This window comes from Ochotona curzoniae, unplaced genomic scaffold (assembly GCF_017591425.1).
Source record: "Ochotona curzoniae isolate NIBS_2020 unplaced genomic scaffold, NIBS_Ocur_1.0 contig_48, whole genome shotgun sequence".
In the NCBI taxonomy this organism is placed as follows: Eukaryota; Metazoa; Chordata; class Mammalia; order Lagomorpha; family Ochotonidae; genus Ochotona; species Ochotona curzoniae.
This window is the reverse complement of record NW_024466391.1, coordinates 966,610-993,406: the sequence shown is the minus strand read 5'-3', so window position 1 is coordinate 993,406 and position 26,797 is coordinate 966,610. Positions and strand designations below refer to the sequence as shown.

Below are 26,797 nucleotides of genomic sequence, written 5' to 3'. Positions count from 1 at the left end.
TACTGCAACTATCGTAAGAGTATCTGGATCTTTGAAGTAAGACACTGGGGATGTTTGCAGTTGTGGATGGAAGCAGTTATAGAATTTCATGTGCAACAATCTCTGAGTCACACAATAATAGTCCCTGGGTAAAGGTGCAGTAATTTGTTCTGCACTGTCTTGCCTTGCATTTGTCACCTGCTGAGTTTTAAATTTCCAGTTACTAATTAAGGAAAGACCTCTTTTGTGAGACCTACTCATTTCTGTGTTTGAATCTGCTGTCCAGAGACCCGCAAGAACTCCTCCAGCTATTGCACTGACAGTAATTCTCTTCTTTGAGGAGTTAGCTGGAGTCATTCCTGAAAACATTCCATGCCAGCAGTCTCATTGGTCTGTTTGTTTTTAAAGGTTTATTTATTTATCTTGGAAGAATTGCAGAGCAAAAGGGAGAGACAAAGACAGAGAGAGATCTTCCATCCTTTGATTTACTCTCCACATGGCTGCCAACATCCGGAGCTGGGCTAGATTGAAGCCAGGAGTTGTCCTTCTGAGCACTGCCACTAAAGATAACTTGCACAACGTAAAACATCAAGCAGGTACAGCGTGACCAATGCCGTGCAGTGTCTAATGGCCCTCCAGATGTTTGTTAACCGCTATTAAATTATAAAGCTCTAGTCCCCGGTTTAGAATGTGCTCGCTGGTCTGTGGCTACAGTTTTCGAAGATTCTGTTTGCTAATGATCTATAAAACTCCGCAGCCAGTAGCAGTCAGGGAGCAGGTGATGGAAAGACCTTCACCTTTGTCCAGGGGCTGCTAGGTAATCCCAAGGTACTCTTCCCTCCCTTCCGTGGACACACTGACCTTAGGGGACAGGTTCACACCTGTATGAGCTGTTTATCTCTCACTTCTTAAGGAAGAAGCAACCCTCATCTCTGGCTCATGGATCCTTAATTCTAGCAGATAATCTCAGCTAGTCTCAATAGTGAACTTTGAAGCAGCAGTGTGTGTGAGAGAGAGACAGAGAGAGAGAGTAGAAAGGAAGCAGCCTGGTCAGGTGGTGACTGCAGAAACCACTGACTGAGGCTAAGTTTGCCAGTGTCAGTAAATATCTACAAACTAAGTTCCTGGAGCCAGTATTGTAGCGTAGCATGTGAAGTCACCATTTGTGGCACTGGCCTCATGCGAGCATTGGTTTGTGTCCTGGCTGCTTCACTTTTGATCCAGTCCCTCGTGGTCCCTGGAATGGCAACAGAGGACATCACAGGTGTTTGGGCTGTCCAACTTAGAAGGATTGGGCCTGGCCCAGCCCCGAGCATTAACTCAACCAGCAGAGGGAAGATCTCTCCATCTCTTCCTTTCTCTGTTGCTCAAATTCTGGTAAGGATTAGAGTAAGGTAAACTCTTACATACTGTTGGTGAGAATATTTAGCATAACTATGGACAGCAGTGTGAAAATTCTTTAAAAATCTAAACAAACAAAAACAAAAAACAACCTACCACGTGATGCAGCCATCCCACTCCTGGGTGACCGTCCACACAAGCTGGAGTCATTATGGTGAAGAGGTCTTTGCACTCCCTGTTGAGTGCGGCTCTGCTCACAGCAGCCACAGATGGAATTACACTAGTTGTCTGTCCAAGTAACCTCCTTCAGCCATAACAGAGGATGGAATGCTGTTACCTGTTGCAGCATGGGTGGAGCTGGAGGCTCTCATGCTAAGTGGAGTGCGTTAGGCAGAGAAAGGCAGATCCTGCTTGCTCTCACTCGTTGGTGGAAGTTACAGTCGATCCCGAGCTCATGGCAGAGTGGCAGTTCCCAGAGCCTGGGCATGGAGGAGGGCACGAAGACGGGAAGTGTGAGTGATGGGTGCTGAGAGAGGCGGAAGTCATTCTCCCATCCAAGTACTAACCAGGCCCAGCCTTGCTTAGCTTCCACGATCAGACCAGATTGAGCGTTGGGCGTGGGCCGCAGACGGAGGAGTCATTCTAATGAGATGTAGCACAAGGGGGAGCAGTCACATGAAATGGTGCAGGAGGCTTCAGCAGGTTGATGGGGAAATGGCATTAGGACTGGCTGCTTGGCCTACTAGTTACGAGACCACTTGGAGTGTCCACAGTTTCAGTCCTGGCTCCAGTCCCGATCCCAGCCGTCCCAGTCAGCCTGCTTGCTTGTTGGTTGCCATTTTGCTGTCTCTGTTGTCCCTCTCGAGGGAGAGTTTTTGTGCCTGACTGGGCTGTGTCATTACCATGGCACACAGCGCTTGCTGGGTTGCCAGTAAGTCTTACTGAATGGGTAAATATGGCCTGCTCTATGCCAGAGTGAGAACCTTTGTTCTTAAAATAAGGACAATTTGGGCCCAGCGCTGTGGCCTAGCGGCTAAAGTCCTCACCTTGAACATGCTGGGATCCTATATGGGCACTAGTTCTAATCCCAGCAGCCCCACTTCCCATCCAGCTCCCTGCTTGTGGCCTGGGAAAGCAGTCGAGACCAGCCCAAAAGCCTTGGAAGTCTGCGCCCACGTGGGAGACCTGGAGGAGGTTCCTGGCTCCCGGCTTTGGATCAGCACAGCACTGGCCCTGGGGTCACTTGGGGAGTGACTCATCGGACGGAAGATCTTCCTCTCTGTCTCTCCTTCTCTCTGCATATCTGACTTTGCAATAAAAATAAATAAATCTTTAAAAATGAACAAATAAATGCTGAATTTCAGAAAACATTACTCTATTTGCTGATATTGAACCAACCTTGAATTTCTACAATCAATTTTACTTGGACATGATGTATCTTTTTTTTTAACATTTATAGGATCATATTTTAAGAGTCACATTGATATTAATAAGTGGTATTAACCTAAAATTTTATTTCTGCTATAATATTTATATTTATAGTTAATAAAAATAAACGTTCCTCTAGGACAGTGGTGTCAGAATTGCTTGTAGAGTCCTGTCAAGCCGTCTGGGCCTAGTGCCTTTTGTAATGGAGGCAAATCCCCAGGGTTCCACTCACACTTTCTCAAACGGAATCTGTTTCATCTGCATCTTGAGTAGGAAACAAGCTCATCAGCACCTGGAAGCCGCCTGTCCTCCCAGCCACCCTCTCCTGTCCCCCCGGCCGCGCTCTCCTGTCCCCCCGGCTGCCCTCTCCCTTCGCCCTGGCCGCCCTCTCGTGTCCCCCCCGAGCCTTAACGCACTGCACTCCGAGCCCAGAGCCTGGTTATCACAGAGCTGTAATTATACTCTTGTTTGTTACGGGGACTAATCTGCTTAAATTTTTGTATGCCTCTTCTGCTAAATGTTATTTTTCTAGACAATTATGTATTTCATCTTGGCTTTAAATTATTTACATGAAACTGTGTAAGTCCTGAACAGTCTGTTCCTGTTTTTAACCTGTTCCCTTCCCTAATTCTGCAGGTGCTGGACACACTTTTCCTGATGTTCCACGCAGGTGCGTTCCTGTCTTTGCACTCATAATGCTCCTCTATGGCCCGCCGTCATCAAGGAAGAGTGCATGGAACGGCGTCCATCAGCGACAGACCCAGGAGGGGGTCCATCCACCTGCAGGAAGCTCGATCCACTTCTGCTTGGGCCTCTCTGAACGCCTTCCTCACAGGTATAGTGATTAAACAGGCGAAACCGAAAAGGTCTAGTTGCTTGGAGCACATGAGTGCTTAAATGCAGGAGAATGACGCTCGGTGCGGAGCCGCTCAGCTCTGAAACTGGAACCTGAGTAGCAAGTACTCAGATGAAGTGCTTCTTGCAATGGCCTTTTTAGTGTTATCCTTAATAAAAGGCATAATTTGCACAAATGATTTGCAAGGGTTTAGATATAACACCTCTTGCTCATAGTTGAACGGGTTGGAAAGGGTTAAATGAGATAAGCCACCTGCAGAGTCTTGGGCAGAGTGGTACACAATCAGCGGGTCCCAAAGATGCCAGTTATGTGTCAGGATCAGTCACCAGAAACCGTCACGTCACTCAGTAGTACTTGGCTAGCTCCTAGAAATAGAGATCTCCCGCATGCTGGTTACTGCCCGAGCGGCTGCAGCAGCTGGGGCCGGGTCAGTGGAAGTCAGGGCCCCAGCACTCCATCCGGGTCTCCCACATAGACACAGGGCTGCCTTCCCAGGTCTGTCAGCATGGTGCCACACTGAAAGGGCAGCAGCTGGGACTTGAACCAGCATCCACTTGGGAGGATGATGTTTCAAGCAATGGCTTAACTTACTGTGCCATAACATTCCCCAATCCGAATTCTGTGAAAGAACTTGGGCAGGTTTGACTTTGGGTTCGGCTCACATCTCACATTGGAGCGCTTACATGCAGGTCCCAGCTGTGCGCCCCATTCCTTTCTGCTACACCCCAGGAAACAGCAGGTGTCAGCTGAGGTGCCCACGAGAAGACCCCCTGGCTGTTACCACCATTTAGGGAATAACCAGCAGATGGAGGCCCTCTCTGGTTCTCCAACAAGCCGAACCTCCCACGGCAGCTGCTGTGAGCGCGGTAGCTCTGCTCCCCAGACCCTCCCCGTTCCCCGCAGCCTGCACCCCTGTCCGGCAGCTGTCCCACAGATCTTGTCACCGCCTGTAATTCTTGACCTGTCTGGTAAACATGTGGGTTTGAACATAAACTTCAGAAGAGCAGATTCCAGACTCTACATGTTAAATGAATGATTAAAAACTGTCAAAAAAAAAAAACTTTCTAAGAGAAGGCTGGCTACACTAAGATGGCCTTTAAGTTTAATTTTGCCTCAATTTTAAAAAGTGCAGGCGGATTAAAAACCCTCAGATTCTAGACCCTTGCACTGTGAGGGACCTGGTTATGGAGAATCATTGCTACTTGTTTAGTCCCAAAGAGGTCAATTTGTAATACTTAGCTTACACCTTTCTAAAATGTGGCACCATTTCTACCTGTAGGAAAATGGTGGTGTTTTACATTTGAATAGATTTGAATAGATTTAAAACTCAGCTAAAAAATTTTGTTCAATTGTTTTCTGTAATTTAGCTGAAATTCTTCAAAATTCTCTTTGATTTCTGAAGATCTGAGACTTAAATTTTAAAACAGCCCTATAAAAGTTACCTCTGGGTACCAGGGCCCAAGGAAAAATGGAAATACAGAAGTATGAAAGGAGAGATGATTGTGAAGTCAGCCTGCAAATCTCAACCCCAACTGTGAGCAAGGCCAGAGCTGGGCCACTGCCCCTCTGAGCAGAGCGGTGTGGGTCATCCTGGGTATCCTGCAGCAGTGCAACTTGGGGTCACAGAACGTGGCCCCCTGACAACTGGGGTTGTAAACAGAAGGCCTTTGCCCCCTTTGTCAGGGTTACGTGTCCTGTTGTGGTCAAGCATTGCCACTGGTCACCTGGCTCCGAAGCCCTGCTGGCTGCTCACCAGTCCTGGGCCATCACGGCTGGTTCCTAGGCATGGATCCTCCCTGACGAGGTGGCAGGGACAGCTGAGCTGCCCTTATTGTTCCTGCCACGGGTACCTAGTAACTGTGACTGCAATTGTCCTCCTTCTGGAAGATTCCACAGTCTTTTACCAGTTTGGACCGGGGTGCCACTCGTCCTTGGGTAACTGTCCCTTAGGCTGGCTGGTGCTTTCTGCTTCTGAGGGGTCTGAGGCTGCTGCTGGGAGCAGGAGCACGTAGGCCGCCATCTTTGAAGAGGGCATTTGTAGGGTGGCAGGGTTGGTCTCAGCTTTGTGCTGAGCTGTGCTGCCTGTCTGGGGGTGTGTGGGGGGCACTGGGCTTCTGCTGTCGCCTGGGCCTTGGAGGATTCTGGGAATTTGTGGTGGGGGTCTTGTGTCTGTATTTGCACCACAGGCCAGCTGGGGGGCTTTAGACGGTATTAGTAACTTCTGGGGGATGTCTTCTCTCTGTATTTGCACAGCAAACCTCAACTTTTGCTCGGATTGTTTATGCGCATGTCTAGTTGTACACACATAACCCTGGTTTTACCTGGGCTTTTGTTTTTGTTTGTATTTATTTTTATTTTATTTTGTTAGTCAAGCCAGCCTAACTTGACTCAATTCTCAGGATAAGCTGGTGCCTTGGAAGGGCTGGTGGAGGTGGGCATTTGGTCTTTTTCTGGCTGCTAGCTCACCTTTGGTGAGGTGCACGGGATGATAAATCTGGTCAGTAAAATAGAACAGGAAGTGGATTTAAAGCCTGACTTACAGACTGAACCTGATCAGCCCCCTTCCCCCCACCCCCTCCCTGGCCAGTGTCAGACGGTGCAATGGGGGATGCACAGAGGAGGGTGCTAGCCTCTTCCATCCTTCCAGGGAGTTACCAGGCCACCAGGGCCCCAACTGAGGAGGGGCAATCTCGGGGGCCTAATTGCAAAAGGGGTAAGCTTGTGGGGCCCCGACTGTGGAGGGGTAAGGTTGGGGGGAGGTGTGGAAGTGAGGCCACTTGCTTTGTGGTGTCTGACGTGGCTCCAGTGCCGAGCACCACTCCACCCCCAGTTGGGGTGAAAGGTTACTTGTTTTTTCCTAAACGTTTATTCATCTCCTTTAAGCGGTAGATTCTATGTTCCTGTGCTTTGCCCATTTCATGATGGTTTTGCTTGTTAGAAGAACCTGCCCTGGTCTTACCCAGCCCCTACCCCAATCCCGTTGCTGTCCATGCCCGTTGGAGGGCTAGGGCACGGTTAGAGGCCTTCAGCAGGCCCAGGGCTCAGCTGTGTCCAAAGTGCTCTGCGTGTAGCTGGCGCTGGTCACATGGATTCAGTCTGCTGTGTGAACGGGGCAGGGAGCTGGCTTCGGCCTTGCTCAAGTGGCTAGGCAGGTGCTTCAACACTGCCTCTCCTGATTGGGGACACTGCACTCCTAAATGGCCCCCCAAAATAATTTAGTGTGTGTGCCCGTGTGAGGAGTGGAAGTAGACACGTGAGTGGGGGTCACCCGAGCTTCTGGGGAGCGGCGCTTATCGAACCTCCATCTTCGACGGGAATGTGGGTTCACTGTGGGGGCCCGGTTTGAGACAAGGATAATGGGTGGATTTTTCTTGTATTTAAGAAACCCAGAGAAGGTTACCTCCCCAAAACAGCCCAGACTTTAGACCCAGGCCATCTGGGCCTGTACCTCCTCCCGCCCTCTTGATGCCAGGACCATCGGCCGGCCGTCAGCCATGGGAATCACTTGTCTGGGGTCGCAGGTAACACACAGGAGTCAAGTGGTTCTTTGCTCACATTTAATTTTTATTTTGATTTTTTGAATGCTGCACAACACAATGTTTCATTTATTTCATCATTTATTTCTTTATTTCTGATTGCTGCTGCTGTTTTTTTTTTTTTAACTGAAAGAGAGAGGGAACTTTTGTGGCCTTTTCCTTTTTCTTTTTCTTTAGGCCGCCTTAAGCTTTCTAAATTTGGAATATTGAAGCAAGCTGGAGGGAAGGGGGGTTTTTTAGAATCACTCGGGGAAAGGAAAGGTTGCGTTGTTAATCATGCCCTATGGTGGGTGATTAACTGCTTGTACAATTACTTTTACTCTTAATTAATTGTGCTTAAGGCTTTACTTAAATTTAGGGGTTCCCTTCTCACAGCAGCTCGTACTGGCGCAGGTGCATGCGCTGGATGATGTCACGGCAGTCGTTGAACACGCGGCGGATGTTCTCCGTGTCCACGGCGCAGGTGAAGTGAGGATAGCAGTAGTGGCGCCCATCTCCACTAGCAGTGCTGATTCTCTGTGGGCACAGACAAGGGACCTGGTGAGCGGGCACCCCTTCACGCACGGGGACAACTACCAAGGCTCACCGGACGGTGAGAACATGGCAGAACCGGACCCTCCCTGCACTAGGGGTCCGGAAACCTCCATGCAAGAGCCAAGAGAGCAGGAGAAGCCAAGTGCTACTCACCAGGAACTCGTCGCGGATGAAGTACTTGGCCCGGGTCACGCGTGGGTCCTCTCCGGGCTCAGGAGTAGCTACGAGGAAGGCAGGCATTTTATTACTTGAGGAAGTGAGGGGTTAGAGAGCTCTAAGTGGGGTGGGAGGGTGGGGGGTGTGTTTCCTGCGTTCCCTGCCCCAGCCCCATGGACCCTTGACGGCTGAGGTAGCAGTGGGTGTTCCCACCAGAACCGCGTGTACGGAAGGCACACGTACCATCCTCAGGAGTAGTGTAACGAGCAAATTCGGGAAAGTAGTCCTCGATCTTCGATTTCCCAGCGAGGACCTTCTCAGCCAGCAGGTCTTGCTTGTTGAGGAACAGGATCACGGAGATGGTGCGCAGCCATCTGACCAGAGAGAGAGAGGCAGTGAGACACGGCCCAGGCTCACCTGGCGTCAAGCAGCAGCCTGAGGACAGGGCCCAGCGCACACACCTGTTGTTCCAGATGCTCTTGAAGAGGTTCAGCGCCTCCTGCAGGCGGTTGGTCTGGTTGTCCTCCCGGATGACCATGTTGTAGCTGCTGCTGGCCACCACGAAGATGATGGCGGTCACGTCTTCAGTGCAAGAAAGAAGCAGCGGCACAAGTCAGGCGTGAGCAGGACCTTGAGCGAGCGCCGAGAGGAAGTGCCCTCCCCACCCGCGCCACCCACCGCCACGTCCTACCATTGAAGCACTGGATCCACTTGCGGCGCTCATCGCGCTGGCCGCCCACATCGAACATGCTGGAGGAGGGAAAGGAGACCCAGTTACCCCCAAGGGCCCACCGCTCCAGCTCCCGAAGGGGATGGCATGGCATGGCCACTGGCCGCTTTCTAGAAAGTTCCATTGACTTACTGGAAGTTGACTTTGTCCACCTGGAACTTGGTCTCAAAGATTCCAGAGGTCAGAACGCGGCAGCGAAGCAGGTCCTAGAAGAGAAGGTTGGTCAGTAACGGCCAGCACAGCAGCCCTGGCGGGCTGGGAGTGAGCAGCAGAGCTCATGATGTGAGAGAGGGGCCTGCGTACCTGGTCGCTGGGGACGTAGTCAGCCTGCTTGATCACGTCGATCTTGTCCAGGAAACTGGGAAAGGAAGACATGGGGTGTTCATAGGGCTCCCACCCACCCCACCCCTGTGAGGCCAGGCAGGGTGGGAGCTGCCACCCCCAGCGTGCAGCAGCATCAGGGCAGCGGGACACACTCACAGGGAACTGGGGAACTAGCAGCGTGTCTAGTGGTACCCAAGGCCCCCCGGCAGCACCTACTGTACAGCAGCACGGGATGGTGGTGGGGCTCAGCTCTTTGTGTGTAAAATGTCTGGGGCACAACCAGGAGAGAACACGCCCGCCTGCCCCAAAATGTAAACTCTAATGAACTGGTGCAAGTTTGAAAACTGCACCTGCTGGGGACCCTATTATTTTTCAGAACACAGGACTTGGGGGAGGCAGGAGCTTCGTGATCAGGGGCCCCCAGGACTGCTGTACCCAGCATCTGCCTCCCTTCCTCTCAACTTGTTCAGAGATCACAGGAGGCGGCCCCCACGGAGGCCCTTTGGCCCTGGCCACTCCAAGCAGGAAGCACACACAGCTCCCTTCCGTCCTGTCCGGTGCGTGCAACCCTCTGCAGTTGGAAAACGCAGCTGGGTGGGTGCAGAGTCCGAAATATGGAAAACATCGGGGGCAGGGGTGTGTGTGTGTGTGTGTGTGTGTGTGTGTGTGTGTGTGTGTGAGATCAGTATGGGCAAGCTAATGTTAAAATCCTTGCTTTTTTTTTCCCCCTTTTGGGGGAGGGGGTGGCTGGGGGAACTGTTTTAAAGTAGGCTGATCACAAAGAAAATCACACAGGGAGAAAAGTATTTCAAGGCATCCTGTGTCTCCCCCTTTCCCCGGACCAGTTGGGACTGAGTCTGGCACGAGGGGCCATGCCGCGTTGCCCGATCAATCTTACATCACAGCGCCAGTCCGGGAACGGCTCCCCAGCCGCCCTGGCCAACAGCACGTTGCCATGGCAACAGAACCACAGTTCTATAAATAGCACCTCAGCACCAAATCTTGTGAGAGAGACATCTGGAAGGGGGCCACTCCAGCTCAACAAATAAAAATAGGCGGCTTAAGAAGCGAGCCGGCACCAGTATGGCCACTGGAGCCCGGAAGGCCGCTCCCTGACCAGGCCGACGGGGCTCGGCAAGCCCACCCTGGGGTGGAGGAGGCCCGAGAGGGCATTCACACGTGTTGCCTTCTTTTCTGAGTTCCCTCAAAACTTTTCCCCATCTGCGCGAGTGGCGCTGTTCTCACAAAAAGTTTCAAGAATATTGGCAAGTTGGCTTAGGGAAAAAAAAAAACAAAACCAAAACACCAACTCCAAATTTAAATGGTGTGGCAATGCTGACAATATCTGGAGCGATTTCTCAGGCAATGGCTGCAGTCCCCACCCCGGCTCACAACTGGGGTGGCTAAACCTTCCTCCCCGTCTGGTACCTGCACTCCACTTCTGACTTGGATCCAAACTACAAATGGCAAACAATTCCAGGATTTCCATTTGTTTTGTGTTACTATAATTAGTGCTTCCAGCTTTCGGTTCAAACTTTTGAGAAAAATCAGGACTTTGCTGGAGCAGGGGTGGGGGCTGGGGTCCCGGGTATCCGAGACCACCGCAGATGGCGATGCAGCTCCCATAGACCCTGACCTGAGTCCATGGGTCCGCAGGGGACCCGCAGCCACCCCCAGCGGGAGGCTTGACCTGCAATGCTTCAGGCAGCAGTGAGCAATACCTCTGCCTCCCTGTGCTGTGCTGTGATCCCGGTGACCCCATATATGTGAGGCTGTGCAAAGGGTGACATTCCAGGGGAAGGTGATGCGACAGTCCACCCTCGGAGGGACAGGCAGCCTGCCCTGTGCACTAGGGGACTCCAGGAAGGCTGCCTCCTGGCTGTTGCTAGCTGTGACTCTGCCCCCCACCACCATGCCGCGCTGCGGAGGGGCGTGGCTTGGGACTGGAAACCCACTACCACTTACCGTCCTTGGATCAAGACCCGGTGGAAAGGAATAAACAACAGGAAAGAGAGCTCAGAAGTCAGGGTCACAGAGCAGCCCCTCACCTTCCAACGTGTAATGCTTGCAGGCCAAGCTAACGCAATCTAAGCACCCCTTCACTGAGAGTGGACACGTATGCTGTGCGCCCACAGTAACGCTGCTGTGCTCAAAAGCATGAAACGTAAACGAGTGACTCGGACACACCTCTCAGGTGGGAGCACCTGGGTCCCTGTGCCGCCGACAGCCCATCTGTCCTGTGGGGCCATGTACACGTGCACGGGGGCGGGTACTTACTACTGGGCGCAGTCGATCAGCTGGTACTCATTGGAGCGCTCGTAGCAGGCGCGCACGCCTTCGTCCTCCCACAGAGCCTTGGCATGCTCGTAGAATTCCTGCGAGGGAACAGAAGCAGGTGCAGGGGAGGCCCACCCAGACCAGAGCACGTCCAGGCTCAGCACAAGGGCTCGGCCCAGGAACCCCTCCGTTTCCCTCCTCTGATGGTGGGTGATTCGCCTTGGGCCAGGTTCCCCCCTGAATTGTTTTGTTTTTTTGTTGACAGAGGGAGAGATAAAGTAAGTTCTGGGACTTTCTTTTTCCTTCTTGACAACTATGCAATAATCTATATAAGGACACTCTGCCAGTGATGGGGTCAACGTGGTGAAAGCAAAACATCTCCATTTGTGAGACGTCCTTCCAGGACAGTGTGAATTTTACAGAAAAGAACATGAAGTTCAGGTGTTGGTCTCCTTGCAACAGGCTATGGTGCGAGGCATCGCAAGTCTGAATCACCAAAAGGCCAGAGAGAAGTTCATACAGGCACACCATATTTACTGCTTGAATAATTTTTTTCAAGCAAATATTATTTTAAAAATGTAACCTACTCATATTAATTAATATTAATTCTCTGGTAGTGTAGGTTTGCAGTCAAATCCATTTAAAACACGCAAATCGAGATTCCCACGAAAGTTTAACAAAAGCCAACAATAACTCATTGTCTTCGGGCAGACAAGTCTCTTCCTTCTGGGCCCCATAAACTTGTCCGTCCTTCCCCTGGAAGGGGCCTGGGGCCCTGGCCTATTATGCGCTCCCTCAAAATAGCCCCCTGCAAAGGCTGCCAGGCACCCAGGTCCAGGCAGGGCGGAAGACAATGTTTTTTTCTACATATAATGGAGGTCTTTTTTTTTTCTTGTTATTTGCTACATGGCCAGGACAGATTTTCTTACGCTTTAATATATGTAAAGGCAGCTTGTTTAAAACAAGACCATCTTCTACCTGGCACTTCATTTATGCATCCCGCAGTACCCTGGGTGCCTTCTGTGGCTGGAGTGGCCAGTCTGCTCCTGTGTGCCACAGTTAGTGGTACTTCTGTCTGCTCTGGGATCCAGATGAGGGAGCGACTTAAGCTGGCCATGGCCCATGGTGTCTTCCTTCATAAAAACTGACCATTTAATGATAGGAGAACTAGAGATTCAAGTCTGAGGTATATGGGCGGAGACCAAGGCCCAGGATTTACAAGGAGGCCAGGGAGGCCTGCTTGCCGGCAGCAGGTGGGGGCTCTGCCTGACAGGTGGCGTGGGGGACCCGGGACGCGGCTTACGGGAGGGAAATCAAAGTCAGGCACGTTCATCACGCTCAGGATGTAGTCCACTCGGAACTGGTTCTCAGGGTTGGCCAGCTCCACAGGGGGCACCAGGTTGCTCATGGCGGCCACGATGGTCTGCAAGGGATTTAGCACAGTGGTCAGGGGCACCGTCCTGTGGGGCTAGGGGCGGGGCACCAGGGACACGGGAGTCGGGCACATACTTCAATGGCCTCCTTCAGGTTGTTCTTGATGTCCTGCACTTTGGTGGCCTTCTCACTACAGCGGGATTGAAGAGAAAAAAGAACATCATATTGCAAACTGTCGACTAAACGAGCTGCTTTCATCAAGACAGTCCAACTAATAAGCATAGTATTCTGTTGTTCCAGGAGGTGTGGGCTCAGATCTGTGCAAAGATTGGAGGTGCCGCAATTGAAAGTAGTTTCAAATTATAAGCATCTGGACGTGGCCTCAGGACACGCCCAGCTGGACCAGGTTGGCAGATTGGCACTGAGGTCAGAACAGAGGGTACCGTACCAGAAGCTGCACCCGTGTGCTCCCCTGGCTGATGTGGGCCCACCCTTATCAGCACCCCCTAGGAGGGGGCTGGGACCAGGGGCACACCCATCTGCCTGCCTACCAGGCCGAGAAGCTGAGTGCGGGAGGCAGTGGCAGTGCCAGTTACGGATCTCGGGGTCTGTGGGCTGTTTATTTGATTTGTTCCTGTGAGTTCTGCACACTGCAGCTAGCAGCAACTTGTAGCTTATGACATCATGCCCTGTCCCTGGAGCAGGACTGCGGGAGACCCATGCCGGGGGGTGGTCTCCTGTTAAGGAGGGTTCCGAGCCTTTTACCACTTTGAATTTTCACTCTGACACACAGGCAGGGTGAAGGTTTTGACCTGTGGCCTAGGGGTCTGGACAGGCATGACGCGCTGCGGGGGCGGGGCTGTGTCAGAGGCCCTGGGGGTTTCTGTTTCCTGTGAGCACAGGTGCCATAGCCTAGTTGCTCTTCAGCTCTCACACAGAAGGCAGGTCCTCGCCCATGTGGGGAAACGGAGGCAGGGAGGAGCAGGGAGCTTAGCTTTTTTTTTTTTTTTCTGGCTCACAGCAATTACAAATCCCTCCTGAGATTCCCACTTGTCTGAAGCCCCTGGCTTGGCTGGCTGCTCAGGAATCACAGGGTACAGACAGAAAGCAGACAAGGCGTCCCTGGAGCAGGACAGGCCAGGCCGCTCAGGCGGCCATGCAGGGCTGCGGGGAGCAGGAGAGCGTCTTCCTGGGGAGGGGTCACGGGCTTGACTGCCATCAGGCCCCATGAGACCAGCCTGCCCCTCCCAAGTGCTTATTCTGAAGACATGCTATGTAAATATGTGACTAGCGTGTGCACACGTATATGTATGTGGGGAGTGGGCCTCCTTTCGCCCTTTCCCAGGTTGGAGCCAGAGGGGCCTGCATCCTGGGTGAGGTGGGGTGACTGAGCCCCAGGAACCCCTTGAGGACATGTCAGTGTGGGCGTGGCCTCCTCCCTGGCCAGCCCCCCCCCGTAGGCTGAGCTGAGCGAGCCCACTGTGCTTAAGAGCCAAAGTGTACTTCAGAAACCACGCAACTCCAGCCTTGGAGGTCAGCCTCATTTCAGCCGCAGTCATGTTAAACGGGCATGTGTTCCGTGGTCCCCAACATCCATCCTGGACTTGAGAGCCCCTGGGGACCACTCCCCACCCCAGGAAAATCCCGTTCCTGGGAAGCAGGCTGCATCTCACGGGCAGTGAGAGCCAGGGGCCTTTGGCTGGGATAACGTTCTGGTAGGAAATGCCCAGACCCGCCTGGGGCAAAGCGGAAGGTATCTCGAGAACCGAGATTCTTTCATTCAGTTTGCTATTTTGGTGTAAGTGGTAGTATGATAATTGGAAAACTTCCAGTCTTCAAATACGGATATTCTGAGAACGTGTTCAGTATTCATCTACGTACGTGAATAGGTGTGGGAGGATATCAAGTCTAAAACAGCTAAAATAGAAACCCGAAATCTAATTCGGGTGTGTAATACTAAAACATAAAATTCTTCCATTCAAGCAATTACTGTGTAGATGGAGATATTATCCTGCAGGCTGGCAGGATTAGCACCACTCCTACTATCACTTAATGAATGTAACATTGTGAAATTCTGGGGGGAAAAAGGTCCGCTCAGACAGTCTGAACTACCTTCGCTAAGGCAGTACATGCCAGTGGCTAGAGTTCTGCTGGGGAAACGGGCTCGGGCTGGAGTTGTTTGACCTTAGGGCTACGCGTCACCCTCCTGAGCGGTGGGGAGAGGGCCAGCGTGCTTCTGTACCTTGTCTTTGTGGTTTTGTGGGGAAAGACAGACAAGAGAAGCAGGACGGAAGACAGACGCAAGATCCAGGGACTGCTGAGACATGCAGAGAATTTTATTTATCACGCAAGTTAAGACTTAATTTTCATTTGAGAACAGTCAGAGGGAAGTGCAGGCAGGATTAGTAGCAGGTTCGGGGTTGAGCACATCTAATACACAACAGTTGCACAAGGACTTATTTCTCAAAGGCCAACTTCTGGTACGGTAGATTGTCAAGCACTCGGCACGTGCCTTTTCTGCATTGTTGAGACACTTTTGTGCGTGTGCCAATCACGAGTCTCACTCCACTTTTGGGTGGTGGTTTTTTCAGGGATCTTTAGGGTCAGGTAGCAGGGGCCCATCCCCCTCCCCACAGGCAACAGAATAGTATCCTTATTAGAAGTTCCTAAGGGCGAGCAATTCCAGCATGCAATGTGATAGGACATGGCCGGGAAGATGAGAACGGGAGCCACCATCTAGGGATAATATGTTCTAAAAGAAACAGATGAACAAACACGTGTCAGTTACTTTGTCCCCGGGCCGGGAGCCTTTGCCCCTCCCCTCCAGTCACAGCAGCTAGTTCCGTTGAGGTTTCCTAGGCTAAGGCTGCTCCACGCTGCAGGCTGGGTAAGCAAGCAGGGCAGGACTGGGTTACCTGGCATGCCTGTGTGTGTGTGTGTGTGTGTGTGTGTGATGCCTGTGGAAGTCCGGAAGTCCAGAAAGCAAACCAACCAAAAAACATTCTTGATAAAGAATGGGAGAAAACGGGAGCCACTGTAAGGCTCTCGACTGCCTCACTGAGGGGCGCACCGTGCCCGGTCATCAGCGTGACCACTTCTTGTCATGCCTCTCGGCCCAGACCAGCCGCAAGGTGCCAGGGCGCTCGCCACTGGGCTGCTGCTGCACTGCGGGGTTAGAGAGCAAAAGCAGCTCCCCCCGCCCGGCCCTGCTTCTCGAAGCAGTCTGAAATTTAAAAATTAGACAAAATCAGAACAACCACTGGGTGGCTGGAATTTACTAGATACTTTAAAAAACAAGTAGCTGATTCAAATGGAGAGCTGGGGGAAGATAGAAACCATATGGAAAAACATCAATTCTCAAAATCCTAAACTGATTGTTTAAAGCTGAAATCTAGAACTTTCCCCCAGCTGGGTCTAATTATGCTTTAGGCATGGCCAAAAAAAGAAAAAGTTGTGTGCTCCACTTGCTTGACAATGTTCAGTGTTTGTGTCGGCTGAGTGTGCACCAAGATGGGTGATGGCCCACGAATGGCTAGTTCCTTCCCAGTGTGTGTCCTCGTCTCCCCGTTTTGTTTGTGACAACACTTTTCTGGTTGCGGATGTGCCTACCCATCGCTGTTGCTCCTGGCAGCCTGCGGGTCCTCTTCGCCGCCCCTTTTAAAGAGAGATTGAAAGCTCACCTAGTCTGCGAGGCACTGCGATCTCACACCCCCCCCGCACAGCCTCTGCAACATTCCAAACAACCAGCCACGGGCAACCGCAACGACCCACGCGCCATCCTCCCGCTAGGGCCAGGGTGCCTGCTGGCTAAGTCGCAGGGAGTCCACGGAGACGGCAGGCCGCAGGGGCAGCCAGGCCGCAGGGGCAGCGGCGCGCTAAGCGAGCCCTCCGGGACTCCGCTGGGGCACGGGAGAGACAACTAATTGTTTCTCGTGCTTCCACTCAATGAGCATGCACTGGGGAGCGGGGACACTGGCTGAGCGTGCAGTTCCTCTGAGAACAGGGCAGGCCTGCATTCTCCCAGGTCAGAACCCTCACTAAGATGTGCACACACGGGGCGGGCCGGAGGCGGCCGGCCTGCGGGAGAGGCCGTGCTTGCCTGGTGCAACATTGGTGGTCTCCCTTACTGGCGCTGGCAGCGAGGAAATCAGCTAGAAACTTATCTGTTTATTAGTAATTGTTTCTCAGAACTTAATTGCAACTATGTTTGGATAATGAGGCAGCAAAAAAAACCACAAAAAACATTTTTTTTTTCTTAAAGGGCAAAAACCCTACAAACTACCCCTCAATCTCATCTCCATAAATAGGAGGAGTTGCTCCTGGGGGATGGGAGGGCAGTATCCCTGTATTGTAATTGATTAGCTTAGCCAATCTAAATGGCTGCCCCCTTCCTCCCTCCCTCCCTCCCCCCCCCCCCGCCGGGGGCACTAAACATAAGGGAAGCAGTTCGGAATTGGGAATCAGCCCTTTGACCTGTATTAATGAAAGCCAAATTTTGTGTTACTGTTAAAAATGTGCCCAGCGAGGCAGCGTGCGGGACAGTGGAGGCAAATTTAACAGCTCAGCCCTAGCGAAGCGCAGCCCCAGGGCGGGGGTGAGGCCCACTCCAGGAGGCTCAGTGGGACAAGGCAGAAATAAGGTCCCCGCCCTAGGGAGGGCACCCCTGGTACGTGGCTGTCAAAGGGAACGGACTACCTAGGGCTGCCTCTGGGCAAGCAGTAAGAGGAAAGGCCAGATTCGAACTGAAATACAAGCCCTGCCTATGTGAGGCCTGGCCCGCAGCAAGGGAAATCCTTTGGTTACAAAGGTTGGAATTTCAGGGCAATGGCTGGAGTATAGAAAAGTAATTTTTCTTGAAGGGTGACTTACCCCCTTCTTTGCTGAGTTAAGGTAAACAGTATCCGCTGCGTCTTTTTATAAATGCTAGCCATGTCCAGTTTGAATCAAAATATTTATGCAGAGGGTACACGGTCTCATTATTTTTGCTTAACTAGCCTCATAAAGAAGCCCGCCCTGAATGTTGCAAGGGAAAAACTTATTCAGGATTTCTCTTTAAATTACAAATTCATGGCCGCAAGCCCGTTTCCGGTTTCTTGGGCACCAACGGCATGCCCACCTCTGCTGGCAGGGCTTTACTCAAGGGTACAGCGGGAATGAGGAATTCCAGAATTCTCTAACTTGCGACAGTCCAAGTGACTTAACAGCACATGCGCGCATGCTGCCAGCAAAGAGTCACTCATGAAACCGGCAAATGAGGGTTAAATCTGCCCATGTTTCTGAATGCCACCCTGAAATGCCCACTTGGATGGGTGATGTCATCCTTTCCCAATCGCCCTTTATTGATTTGTTGTAACAAATTCTAGAATATTCCAGAGCCACTTCGGGCGCTCCAGAAGGCGCCCACCGCTTAGCAGGGCATCCAGTTGCGCCATTTTTGTCTTGGGGTGTGCATGAAGGAATTACAAGTATGATATCCCCAATGTTATCTTCCCCGTCGAAGGGAAGTAATAAATGCAGCGGACAGCTCAAGTTTTCAATTGAATTCAGCTTTCAAAACAGGAAGGGGGCTGCTGACGGGCTGGGCTAGTCAAAGCAGGCCAGGGAGGGTCCTCACTGCTCGTAAACTGGCCATGTGACAACAGAGGTGGACTTGCAGGGAGGAAAAGCGAATTTCCTGATTTACTACCCCTCCCCGCGGGCCGCATTCCTCCCGGGCAGGGCCCCACGGGTGTCGCATGTCTGACAGCTGCGCACTCCTGGAGCCTCCATACCGCAGCGGTGCTACACTGGCAAGGAGTTTTCAAAAGCGAAGATGCCCCCTCACAGGCTTTCCATCCTTTCTTTAGGACGAAGTATTGATATTAAAGTAAACAATCAAGGCAAATGATATTCCCCCTGGATATTTGGGGGGGGGGCGGGGGAAGAGAACCTGTCAGCCAGGGCTGCCACTTCCAACGGCTGTGCGAATAGCTCTGCGACACTGTCTCGCTCTCAGCTGCCATGGTGCACTCTGCTGGGGCGGGGGCGTAGGGGAGAGGCCAGCAGCGGTGGCCAGCACGCCAGCAGAGGGGGCGGCCAAGGTGGGCGTTGGCCACACAGGGGACAGGAGACCTGGCCTCCGAGGCCCTGTTGCTGGGCCAGGTGCTGCCAGCAGCCCTAAGGTGGGGGGTGGGGAAGATGGTGTTTTATGGCACCTGATGTCTTGTTCCGGTTTTAAAAATGAGGGGCTGGGGGAAGAAGCCCCTTTAGAAGAGCTCGCCCAGGCTTTTCTCATAGGTCCACTAGTGAGCTCAGTGGAAATGGGCTGCCTGGCCCCTCCGACCTCCCTACCCTCCCTGAAGGTCAGTCTTAACCAGGTTAACTCTTAGTGCCCGGGCACAGATTTGACACTTACTCTCCATTAAACCCATTAACATGCAGGATCCTCATCTGCTTCACAATGGTGCTTTTACCAGATTCCCCAGCACCTGTAAAATGAAAGTAAGGCAGGTTACGGAGGAGCAGGACAGCAGGGCGGCTGCTTTTGTTTTTCCATCGAGGCAACACGCACGCACAGAAGTAAATAAATCACAGCAACAGACTTGCAATTTGCCTTGACATTTCGGCGCAGATAAAATGACTTCACTGTCCACCTGCAGTATTTCACCATCAGAATAACAAACAAGAATTAAAGCTTTTTGCTGCCTTCACGTGGCAGTTAGTTTTTTTCTCTCTCCTTTGGATTTTAAAAATCGTGGGGTGGCAAAGAGAAGCAATGGGGGAGCGGAACATTGAAAACTGTGAAAGATTCCTTGAAATATAAGCACGGACTGGCACAGCGCATACAAGCATGTCCTTAGCTCCATCATTCATTGTTTGTCAGATAGTTCATGGTTAAAATACCCAGGATTCGCAAACAATGCAATGCCCGCCACTGCGGTCTCCACATCACGTCGCCATGCAGCACCAGGCAGTCTGGCTCGGCTACTGAAAAATTACTCCTGCAGCCCCCACAAGACCCCCTCTTTTCCGCCCCCACTGTTCTAGAGATATTGTCTCTGGACACAACCATGTTGTGGAGAAAAAGAGAAGAGCATCAGTTGCCTGTCATTTTCTCGAAAGCCAAATACACTTTTGATATCAAACGGGCTGGCGACCCCAGCAGCCGGGGCCTGCCGCTGCTGCACAGCAGGAAGCTGTAAGGAGAGGCCAAGACCTTCCATCCCAAGGCTCAAAACCCCGATGCCACGCATTGCTAACATTCCAACCCTCCCCACTAAATGCACAGGGACCCAAGCCTCCATTTCAACCACCTTTCATTTGCTTTTTTCAAAATATTTCAACCACCTTTCATTTGCTTTTTCAAAATACATTTTAAGGATAAAATGCCATATTTCCATTAAGCTAGAGGGAGGACTGCTGTTATTCTGCAGACTTCTGGGGGGGGGGTGGTAAGAATCCACAAATAATCCCATGGGGGTGTGCGTGTGGTGTGAGCGCGCACACTCTCTCCCCTTTTACTGTTAGTTGTATTAATTGTTTTTGCTCAATGCCCAGATAGCAAAGCACTCCTCCTCCTTTGCATTTTCACAGGACTGTAACGAATATTCGTAAAAGTTTAAAATGTAGTCGCCTCAGAAATATTGACTGCAAAGCAGCCTATTTTAATGGGCCTAAGTCACCAATTGAAATATTTTTAAAAGCACCATTGGGTGCTCCCACAGAGAGAAGGCGGGATATTCATCAGGATCTTAATTTTTGTCATTTCACGAGTGCTCATGTGCGTAAAACCTGGGATCTGCACGCACAAAGATTTGTGCCTCAGTTTCCCCATGGATGAAATCAGAGAAGCGGAGAGGAATTTTACTGAGCGTGAGCTCGTGGCTCTATCATTTAATTTTTATGTCATTAAGATGGGGACGAGGACTTGGGGCACTGCCGCGTCTCCCCTTTGGGGTGGGGGAGGATGCACAGCGTTGTGTCACTGCTGGGACCGCAGATTCCAGGGCCAGAGGTTATCAATGAGCGCCACACAGCAGAGCCTGGAGGCTGGGCACCTGAGGATGGTCAGCGCGGTGAGGCAAGGCGCCTGGAGCAGGGTTCTGACACTGCACAAAAGGTGTCAGAAATTGAAGGCATCATTAGCGTCACACCTTGCCCCCATTAGCATTCAAACAGCGTTCAGATTCCAGATTTTTCCAGGGTCTACTCCAACTCCAATCCTATGCACATTTATATTCACATCACACAATCCCACCTTTAGAAGGAACCATTTAATGACGGAAATGGCAAATGTAAAAACACTAAAGAGACCGCTTTTCACTTAATTCATAATATTCCGCTTCTATCAATCTGGGCCCAGCAGAACAAAGGCGTGACCGACCCACGGAAGAACAAACCAAACGCCGCGGGGGGACGGCCTTACAATCAGGCTGTGTTGCTTGAGTGACCACGAGCGAGGTCTTAACCCAGCAAATTCATAAATCCATTCAGATAGCTAAATTACTCAGGAAGTGGAAAACCTCCATTCTAATTCATGCGCGTGTAATTTTTCTGGTCATCTCAACTACCTTTTCATGCCAGTTTGGCACCCCCCTCGCCCCCCGCAGCTACCGCCAGTGGAAAGCCGTCTCCTTAGGTAACCACTTTTTTTTTTTGGTATTAATTTTGCCAAAGAGGAAAACCCGCAATCAGAAGAAAACCCCAAATCAAACAACCAAATGTCACTTGACAAACAACCAGTTAAGGTTTTCTGGTCGCCTCCCACCTGAGAAATCTTGAGTGCTCGCAACCCCCCTCCCACCTCGAAAAGGACAATTTACAAAAACAACAACAAAAAACCCAGCCATTTCCAGACCAAGAAGCCATTTCCAGACAAATGTCATTTTCCAGTGTTATCTGATTTGCGTCTTTTTTTTTTTTCCTTTTTCACACAGCACTCCCAATGTGGCCAACTAACAGGAAATTTTTTTTTGTTGTTGTTAATGGTTTATTGCGAGGGGGGAGCAGCTGCTACAATTAATTCTCTTCTCTGCTTTTCAAAAAGCCTGCAATTCTGGAAGGGGAAGAAAAGGTCATACTGTAAAATGACGTGTCATCTGGCTTCAAGGGGGACTTTGCGCACTAAGGCGCCCCGCGGTGGGGGGGTCTCGCTTCCTAGCTCCTCCTCGCCCCTCCGCCGCCCGCTCGCCACGCACCCAGTCGCGCCCCGCGCCCGCCTCCCCGCGGCGCCACGACTCGCGCGCCCCCCTCCCGCACCTTCGCCGCGCGCGAGGGGCTGATGTCACCGCCCCCCCACGTCCGCGGTCACTTCCCCCCTCCCCTCCCCGACACACACACACCCCAACTCCTCCGGCGCGGCGCCCCCCGCCGTCGCCCCCTCCAGCCTGGGGGGGCCCTGGCCCCAGAAATCACACGCCCGGCGCAGCGGCCCCCCGCCCGCCACCCCATTTCCTGTCCCCGAAACCCTCTTTCTGTCGCAGTCTCAGGAGCCCCGCGGCCTCCCCTCCCCCGCCCCAACACGCACCCCAGCCCCTGGCGTCGTGTAGGCCTCGCGGAAAGGCGGGGAGGGGGAGAGAGAGAGCGGGGGAGGGGGCAGAGAGAGAGAGAGAGAGAGAGAGAGAGAGAGAGAGAGAGAGAGGGAGAGGGGGAGAGGGAGGGAGAGGACGCGGACAGTCGCACTGGCCGCGGGCAGGGGCGGGCCGGCCGGGAAGGCCCCCGCCCGCTCGCTCCGGCGCCCGGGGGTCCCCCTTCCGGCCTCGCCCCCTCCGGGAGCCCGCGAGGGGCGTCGGGCCGGGCCCGGGAGCGCGCGCGCCCGGGGCGGGGGGCGGGCTCGGCGCGCGCGGCCTGCGGGGCGCCCCTGGGCCCCGGGCCCGGCCGGCGCCCCCGCCCCGCCCTTACCCAGCAGCAGCAGGCGGTGCGTGGCCCGGTAGACCTGCTTGTCCTTCTGCAGCTGCTTCTCGATTTTCTTGTTGGCCTCGCGCTGCGCCTTCTCCTCGTTGCGCTGGTCCTCGGTCTTACTGTTCCCCAGGCAGCCCATGGCGGCGGCGGCGGGGCGCGGCCGGGCTGCGGCGGCGGCGGGGCCGGGCGGGCGGCCTCACGCGGGGCCGGGAGGGCCGGGGCAGCACCGGGCGGGCGGGCCGGGCGCGGACTCGGCTCCTCGGAGGAGCGCGCGGGGCGGACTGCGGGGCGCGGGGCGCGCCGAGAGGGAAGGGAGAGCGCCGGTCGGGCCGAGGGGTGCGCGCGGCTCCCCGCCCCTCGAGCCGAGGGGTGATGGCCGCCTCCGGGGCGAGGCGGAGCAGAGCAGGAGCTGCGGGAGCTGCTGCCGCCGCTGCCGCCGCTGCCGCTCTTATTGCCTCGGCCCCGGCCCCGCGCCGCCCCGACCCAAAAGCGCCGCGGCGGGCGGGGGGAGGCGGGGGGAGGAGGAGGCGGCGGCGGCGAGGGGGGTGGGAGGAGGAGGAGGAGGAGGAGGGATGAGGAGCGGCCGCGGCGGCAGGAGCAGCGGCGGCGGCGGGGAGGGCGGGCGCCGGCGGAGGGAGGTGGCCCGGCGAGCCGGGGCCAAGGGGGGGTCCCTCCGCCCGCGTCCGGCCGGGCCCCAGCGGGCCGGGGAGCCGCCCCCCATCCCCCGGGCCGGGGGGCCCCAAGCGGGCCCGGCCGGCGGGGGGAGAAGGGGCGTCTCCGCGCCACGGACGACCCCTCGCGCGACACCAATGCTCCACCCCCCTCCCCGGGGCCTGCGGGGCGACGCGGGCCACCCCCCCGGGCCGGCTCCCCCCCCTTCCCGCGGGCGCCGCCGAGGGGCCGGGGTGGGCGGAAGGGGAGGGAGCGCGGGCTCGAGCCCGGACTTAGGAAAATTTTCGAAAAGACAGAGCCAGAGAGAGAGAAAGCTGGGAGTGTGGAAAAAAGCGAGGCAGGCATGAACCGAAGGACAGCGCAACCGAAAAGGAAAATGTGTCCACACGCACACACACACACGACAAAGACCGTGATCAAAACCCACACTGTACAGCGATGGCGGTGTCTGGGGGGCGGTGGTGGGGTGACGGGGTCTGACTAGATGAGCCGCTCGTCGCGCCCCCGGCGCCGGGCGCCCCTGGCCCCCGAGCGCCCGCGGCCTCTGCGCTTTGCGCGGCCGCCCAAGTAGGAGAAGAAGGCGCAGCCGAGGAAAACTCGGAAGCAGCAAGTGGCCCCGAACACGAAGCCGCAGCCGCGGCCCTGCTCGGTGCGCTTCTGCAGCAGGAAGTTGAGCACCCACGAGGGGCTGCGCACCGAGAACACCAGGAAAACGGCGAGGGGCAGGTGGGCGCTCAGCGCGCCGGCCTTGAGCGGCCCGGGGCGCCACACGATGCCCCCCACGCGCGGCACCGCGTAGTAAGCATCGTCCTCGTCGCCCGAGTCCGTGTCCCACTCGGCCCAGGCCCTACTCGTGCCCCCGCCGGCGGCGCCCTCGCCGACCCCGGCGGTGCCCTCCGCGGCGCCCTCGCCGCCCTCTTCGCCGGCGGCGGCGGCGGCGCCCGCCTCGGGGCCTCTGGCTTCCTCCGGGGCTCCGGGCGCCTTCGTCATCTTCGCCTTCATCATCTTCGCCTTCTTCTTGTGCAGCATCCTCTCCAACTTCTTCATCTCCTTCTCCCTCCTCTTCTCGTCCTTTCTCAGCTGCTCCAGCAGCTTCTTCTCCACCTTCCTGCGCTCCTTGTCGCTCGGGAACTTCTCGGGAGGCGCCTCGCGCGCCGGGCTCTTCGGGGGCTTCTCGGCATCCCCGCTCTTGCGTGCCGCGCGTGGAGGTGGCTCTCTCGGCTGCTCGGCGAGCGCTGCAGCCGCCGCGGCAGCTTCGGCAGCCACCTCGGCAGCTGCTGCGGCCGTCTTCTTCTCGCTCTCGGCCGCTGCCCGGCCCTTGAGCTTCAAGGCCATCTTGAGCATGGTGGCTTGGCCACCTCGGGGAGCTCGGCTCGCGCCTGGCCCGAGCGCCCCGCTTGCCCCCGGCCTCGGGCTGTCCGGCCCCCGTGCGCCCCGTGTTTCGAGGAGAGGGGCTCCGCCGCTGCGGTCCTCGCCGCGCTGCTGTCCCGGGGCCGCGGAGCGCGGCCACCCGGACTTCGAGCTGGTCTGCCTAGGAGTTAGCGCCAAAAAGGATGAGCAAACGAAAAAGGGGGAGAGAACAAACCAAAAAGCACCCAACAACAGCGAGAAACCAAAAAGCACCGAGAAATGTCAAACAACTCAAAAAAGAAAAAATAAACAGGAGAGGGAGAAGAGCATGAAGGCGCGATGGCACCACTTGCTGTTACCCTCAGGCGCTCCTTGGTTTAGCTCTTGGGCACGCCAATGGAGAAGAGAAGAGAAAAAGAGAGAGAGAATTGGGGGATGCCCGGGCAGCGCGGGGCAGGGCAGCGGCGCGGGGCGCCCCTGCCCTGTCCCGGCCCCGGGGGGCTCTTGCCCGCGCCGGGCGACTCGCACTTCCGCGGGAGGCCCCTGCGCTCCCCGACTTACATGTGAGTGAGGTGCACTCACACGCAAGGCAGCGCCCGCTGGCCGCCCGCCGCCGCTGCCCCGCGCCGGGACGGGTCCGCTCCAGCCGCGGTGCCGCAGCCCGAGCCCGAGAGAGAGCGAGCGAGCGAGCACCGCGCCAGGCCAGCCACCTGACACAGCCCGCTTCGCGGTGCCGACGCGACTGAGTGTCCCCGCCGGGCACGGCGTTTTCTACCCGGGCCGATGACGCCCCAGCCTCTTCAGAGGACGGACCCATAGCTGTGGCCCCTATAAAGCGAAGGGGAAGCGCGAAAAATCGGCCCACCGAGGACGCACCCAAACGCGTCGCCACGTAGCGTGGGGGGTGTGGGCCGATGAGGGGGCGGCGCTGGTGTGAGTGGGGGGCACCGACGGTGCAAGGGTGGGGGGCACGGGCGTGCCCAAGACAGTGGGCACCCGACCCCGCCTCCCAGACCTGCCTCCCAATTTTCGGTGAGTGGTGTAGCCCTGGGCAGCGTGCAAAGTGTGCGACGGCGGCGCCGCTTACCCCTGCTGTGCGCCTCTCACCTCCGACTTCCCGGTTAGTGCACGCACGCGAGAACCGCACCGCGGCCGCATGCCCGCCTGCCTGCCGCGCGCACCCGCCTAGGTAGGTGCCCACAAGCCCAGGGAGGCGCGACGCCCGCGTGGGGCTCCGGATCTGCAGATGAGAGGCGCCATGGGGACTCGGAGCCCAGCTCCTCGCGGAAGCAGGCGATGGCCGCCGCGCTGGCCGTCCTCCCAGGTGCGCCGGGCGGCGTCCCTGAAACAAAGGAGAAAGTAGTTTATTGCACAGGAACTTGGCGCCAAGAATCGTTCAGAACTCCACCAAGTGACCCCTCTCTCTGTCCCTGCTCTGGGACGCGGTAGAGCGCCCTGGCTTCGGGGGGCAGTGACACTGAAGCTCTCAATCACTTGACCCGCGCTTGCCCACTCATCCTGGGACCTTGGTTGAGCCACTTGTCTGCTTGGGTGCAGTTCATTCATTCATTCATTCAACAAGTGTATCTTCATGCCTGCTGCCAGGTGAAGTGGGGCAGCCAGGTGACAAAAGTCGGACCCCAAGCCTACCTTAAGGGCACCTTGGGAGGTTGGGTGGGGGTAGGAAGAGAGCACAACAGAAAAAGTAATCTCTCTGTAACTGGAAACACCTAGGTGCATGGGCCAACTGTCAGAAACTTCCAGAAGCCTTGAGCAAATGTTGGGCATGGTTGCAACTGCTCTCTCAAAAGAGAAAGACGTTCCACTGGCAGGTCCAGGCCCACTGTTCGCACACTGCGCAGCCTGCAAGCCAGAGAGAGGCGGCAGGGCAGGGTGCCTCCTGCCGCCATCTCCCTTGGCCCCTGCGGCCACCATTCCAGCTAGGCCACCTCCTCTGCGGGGCTGAAAGGACAGCAGGGGGCAGTGCAGAGTCACCACAGAACTAACTGCCCCGGTCCTGGGCCTCGTGTGCCTGACCACAGACCCCAGGCTGTGCTGGGAAGGGGCTGCGTCCTCCCAGCACACACAGGTGCAAGACCACCTCTTCCACACCCAAGTCCCACTCTCCCTTTCCCCAACGCGTTTAGAATTTACCTGAAGTCGGCATCTAGCCTTTTATATACATATATATTTTTTTCTTTCCAAAAACAAATTTCCTGAATCAATCTAATTCACCAGTAGTCATTTTTCTTTTTTAAATTTGGCACAAGACTTTTAAGAGGGGAAAACGAGAGATGATGCTCTTGGCCTGCACTTGTTGAGAAGCTGAGCAAGCACAGTGTATTTCCCAGGCCTAAGGCA

At 54.8% G+C, this 26,797-nt stretch overlaps 1 protein-coding gene across 10 annotated transcripts in view; it reads right to left on the bottom strand.

Moving 5' to 3' along the window:
- Positions 1–7,150: 7,150 nt before the first annotated feature.
- GNAS (GNAS complex locus) overlaps positions 7,151–26,797 on the bottom strand; it is a 41,810-nt gene continuing 22,163 nt past the window's right edge. For 2 of the 10 annotated variants that reach the window (XM_040988208.1, XM_040988209.1), the window contains 12 exons: positions 18,930–19,002; positions 16,145–16,189; positions 12,671–12,725; positions 12,465–12,584; positions 11,162–11,259; positions 8,864–8,918; positions 8,693–8,766; positions 8,522–8,580; positions 8,292–8,412; positions 8,074–8,204; positions 7,828–7,895; positions 7,151–7,656 (listed from right to left, as the gene is read on the bottom strand). In XM_040988208.1, coding sequence (XP_040844142.1) covers positions 7,510–7,656; positions 7,828–7,895; positions 8,074–8,204; positions 8,292–8,412; positions 8,522–8,580; positions 8,693–8,766; positions 8,864–8,918; positions 11,162–11,259; positions 12,465–12,584; positions 12,671–12,725; positions 16,145–16,189; positions 18,930–19,002 — 1,046 coding nt within the window. In that variant the 3' untranslated portion in view covers positions 7,151–7,509. Of the gene's footprint in view, positions 7,657–7,827; positions 7,896–8,073; positions 8,205–8,291; positions 8,413–8,521; positions 8,581–8,692; positions 8,767–8,863; positions 8,919–11,161; positions 11,260–12,464; positions 12,585–12,670; positions 12,729–12,780; positions 12,784–16,144; positions 16,190–18,929; positions 19,003–22,414; positions 22,845–24,997; positions 25,182–26,797 lie in introns of those variants that run through there. The other 8 variants (XM_040988213.1, XM_040988218.1, XM_040988211.1 and 5 more) reach the window with 8 other exon arrangements.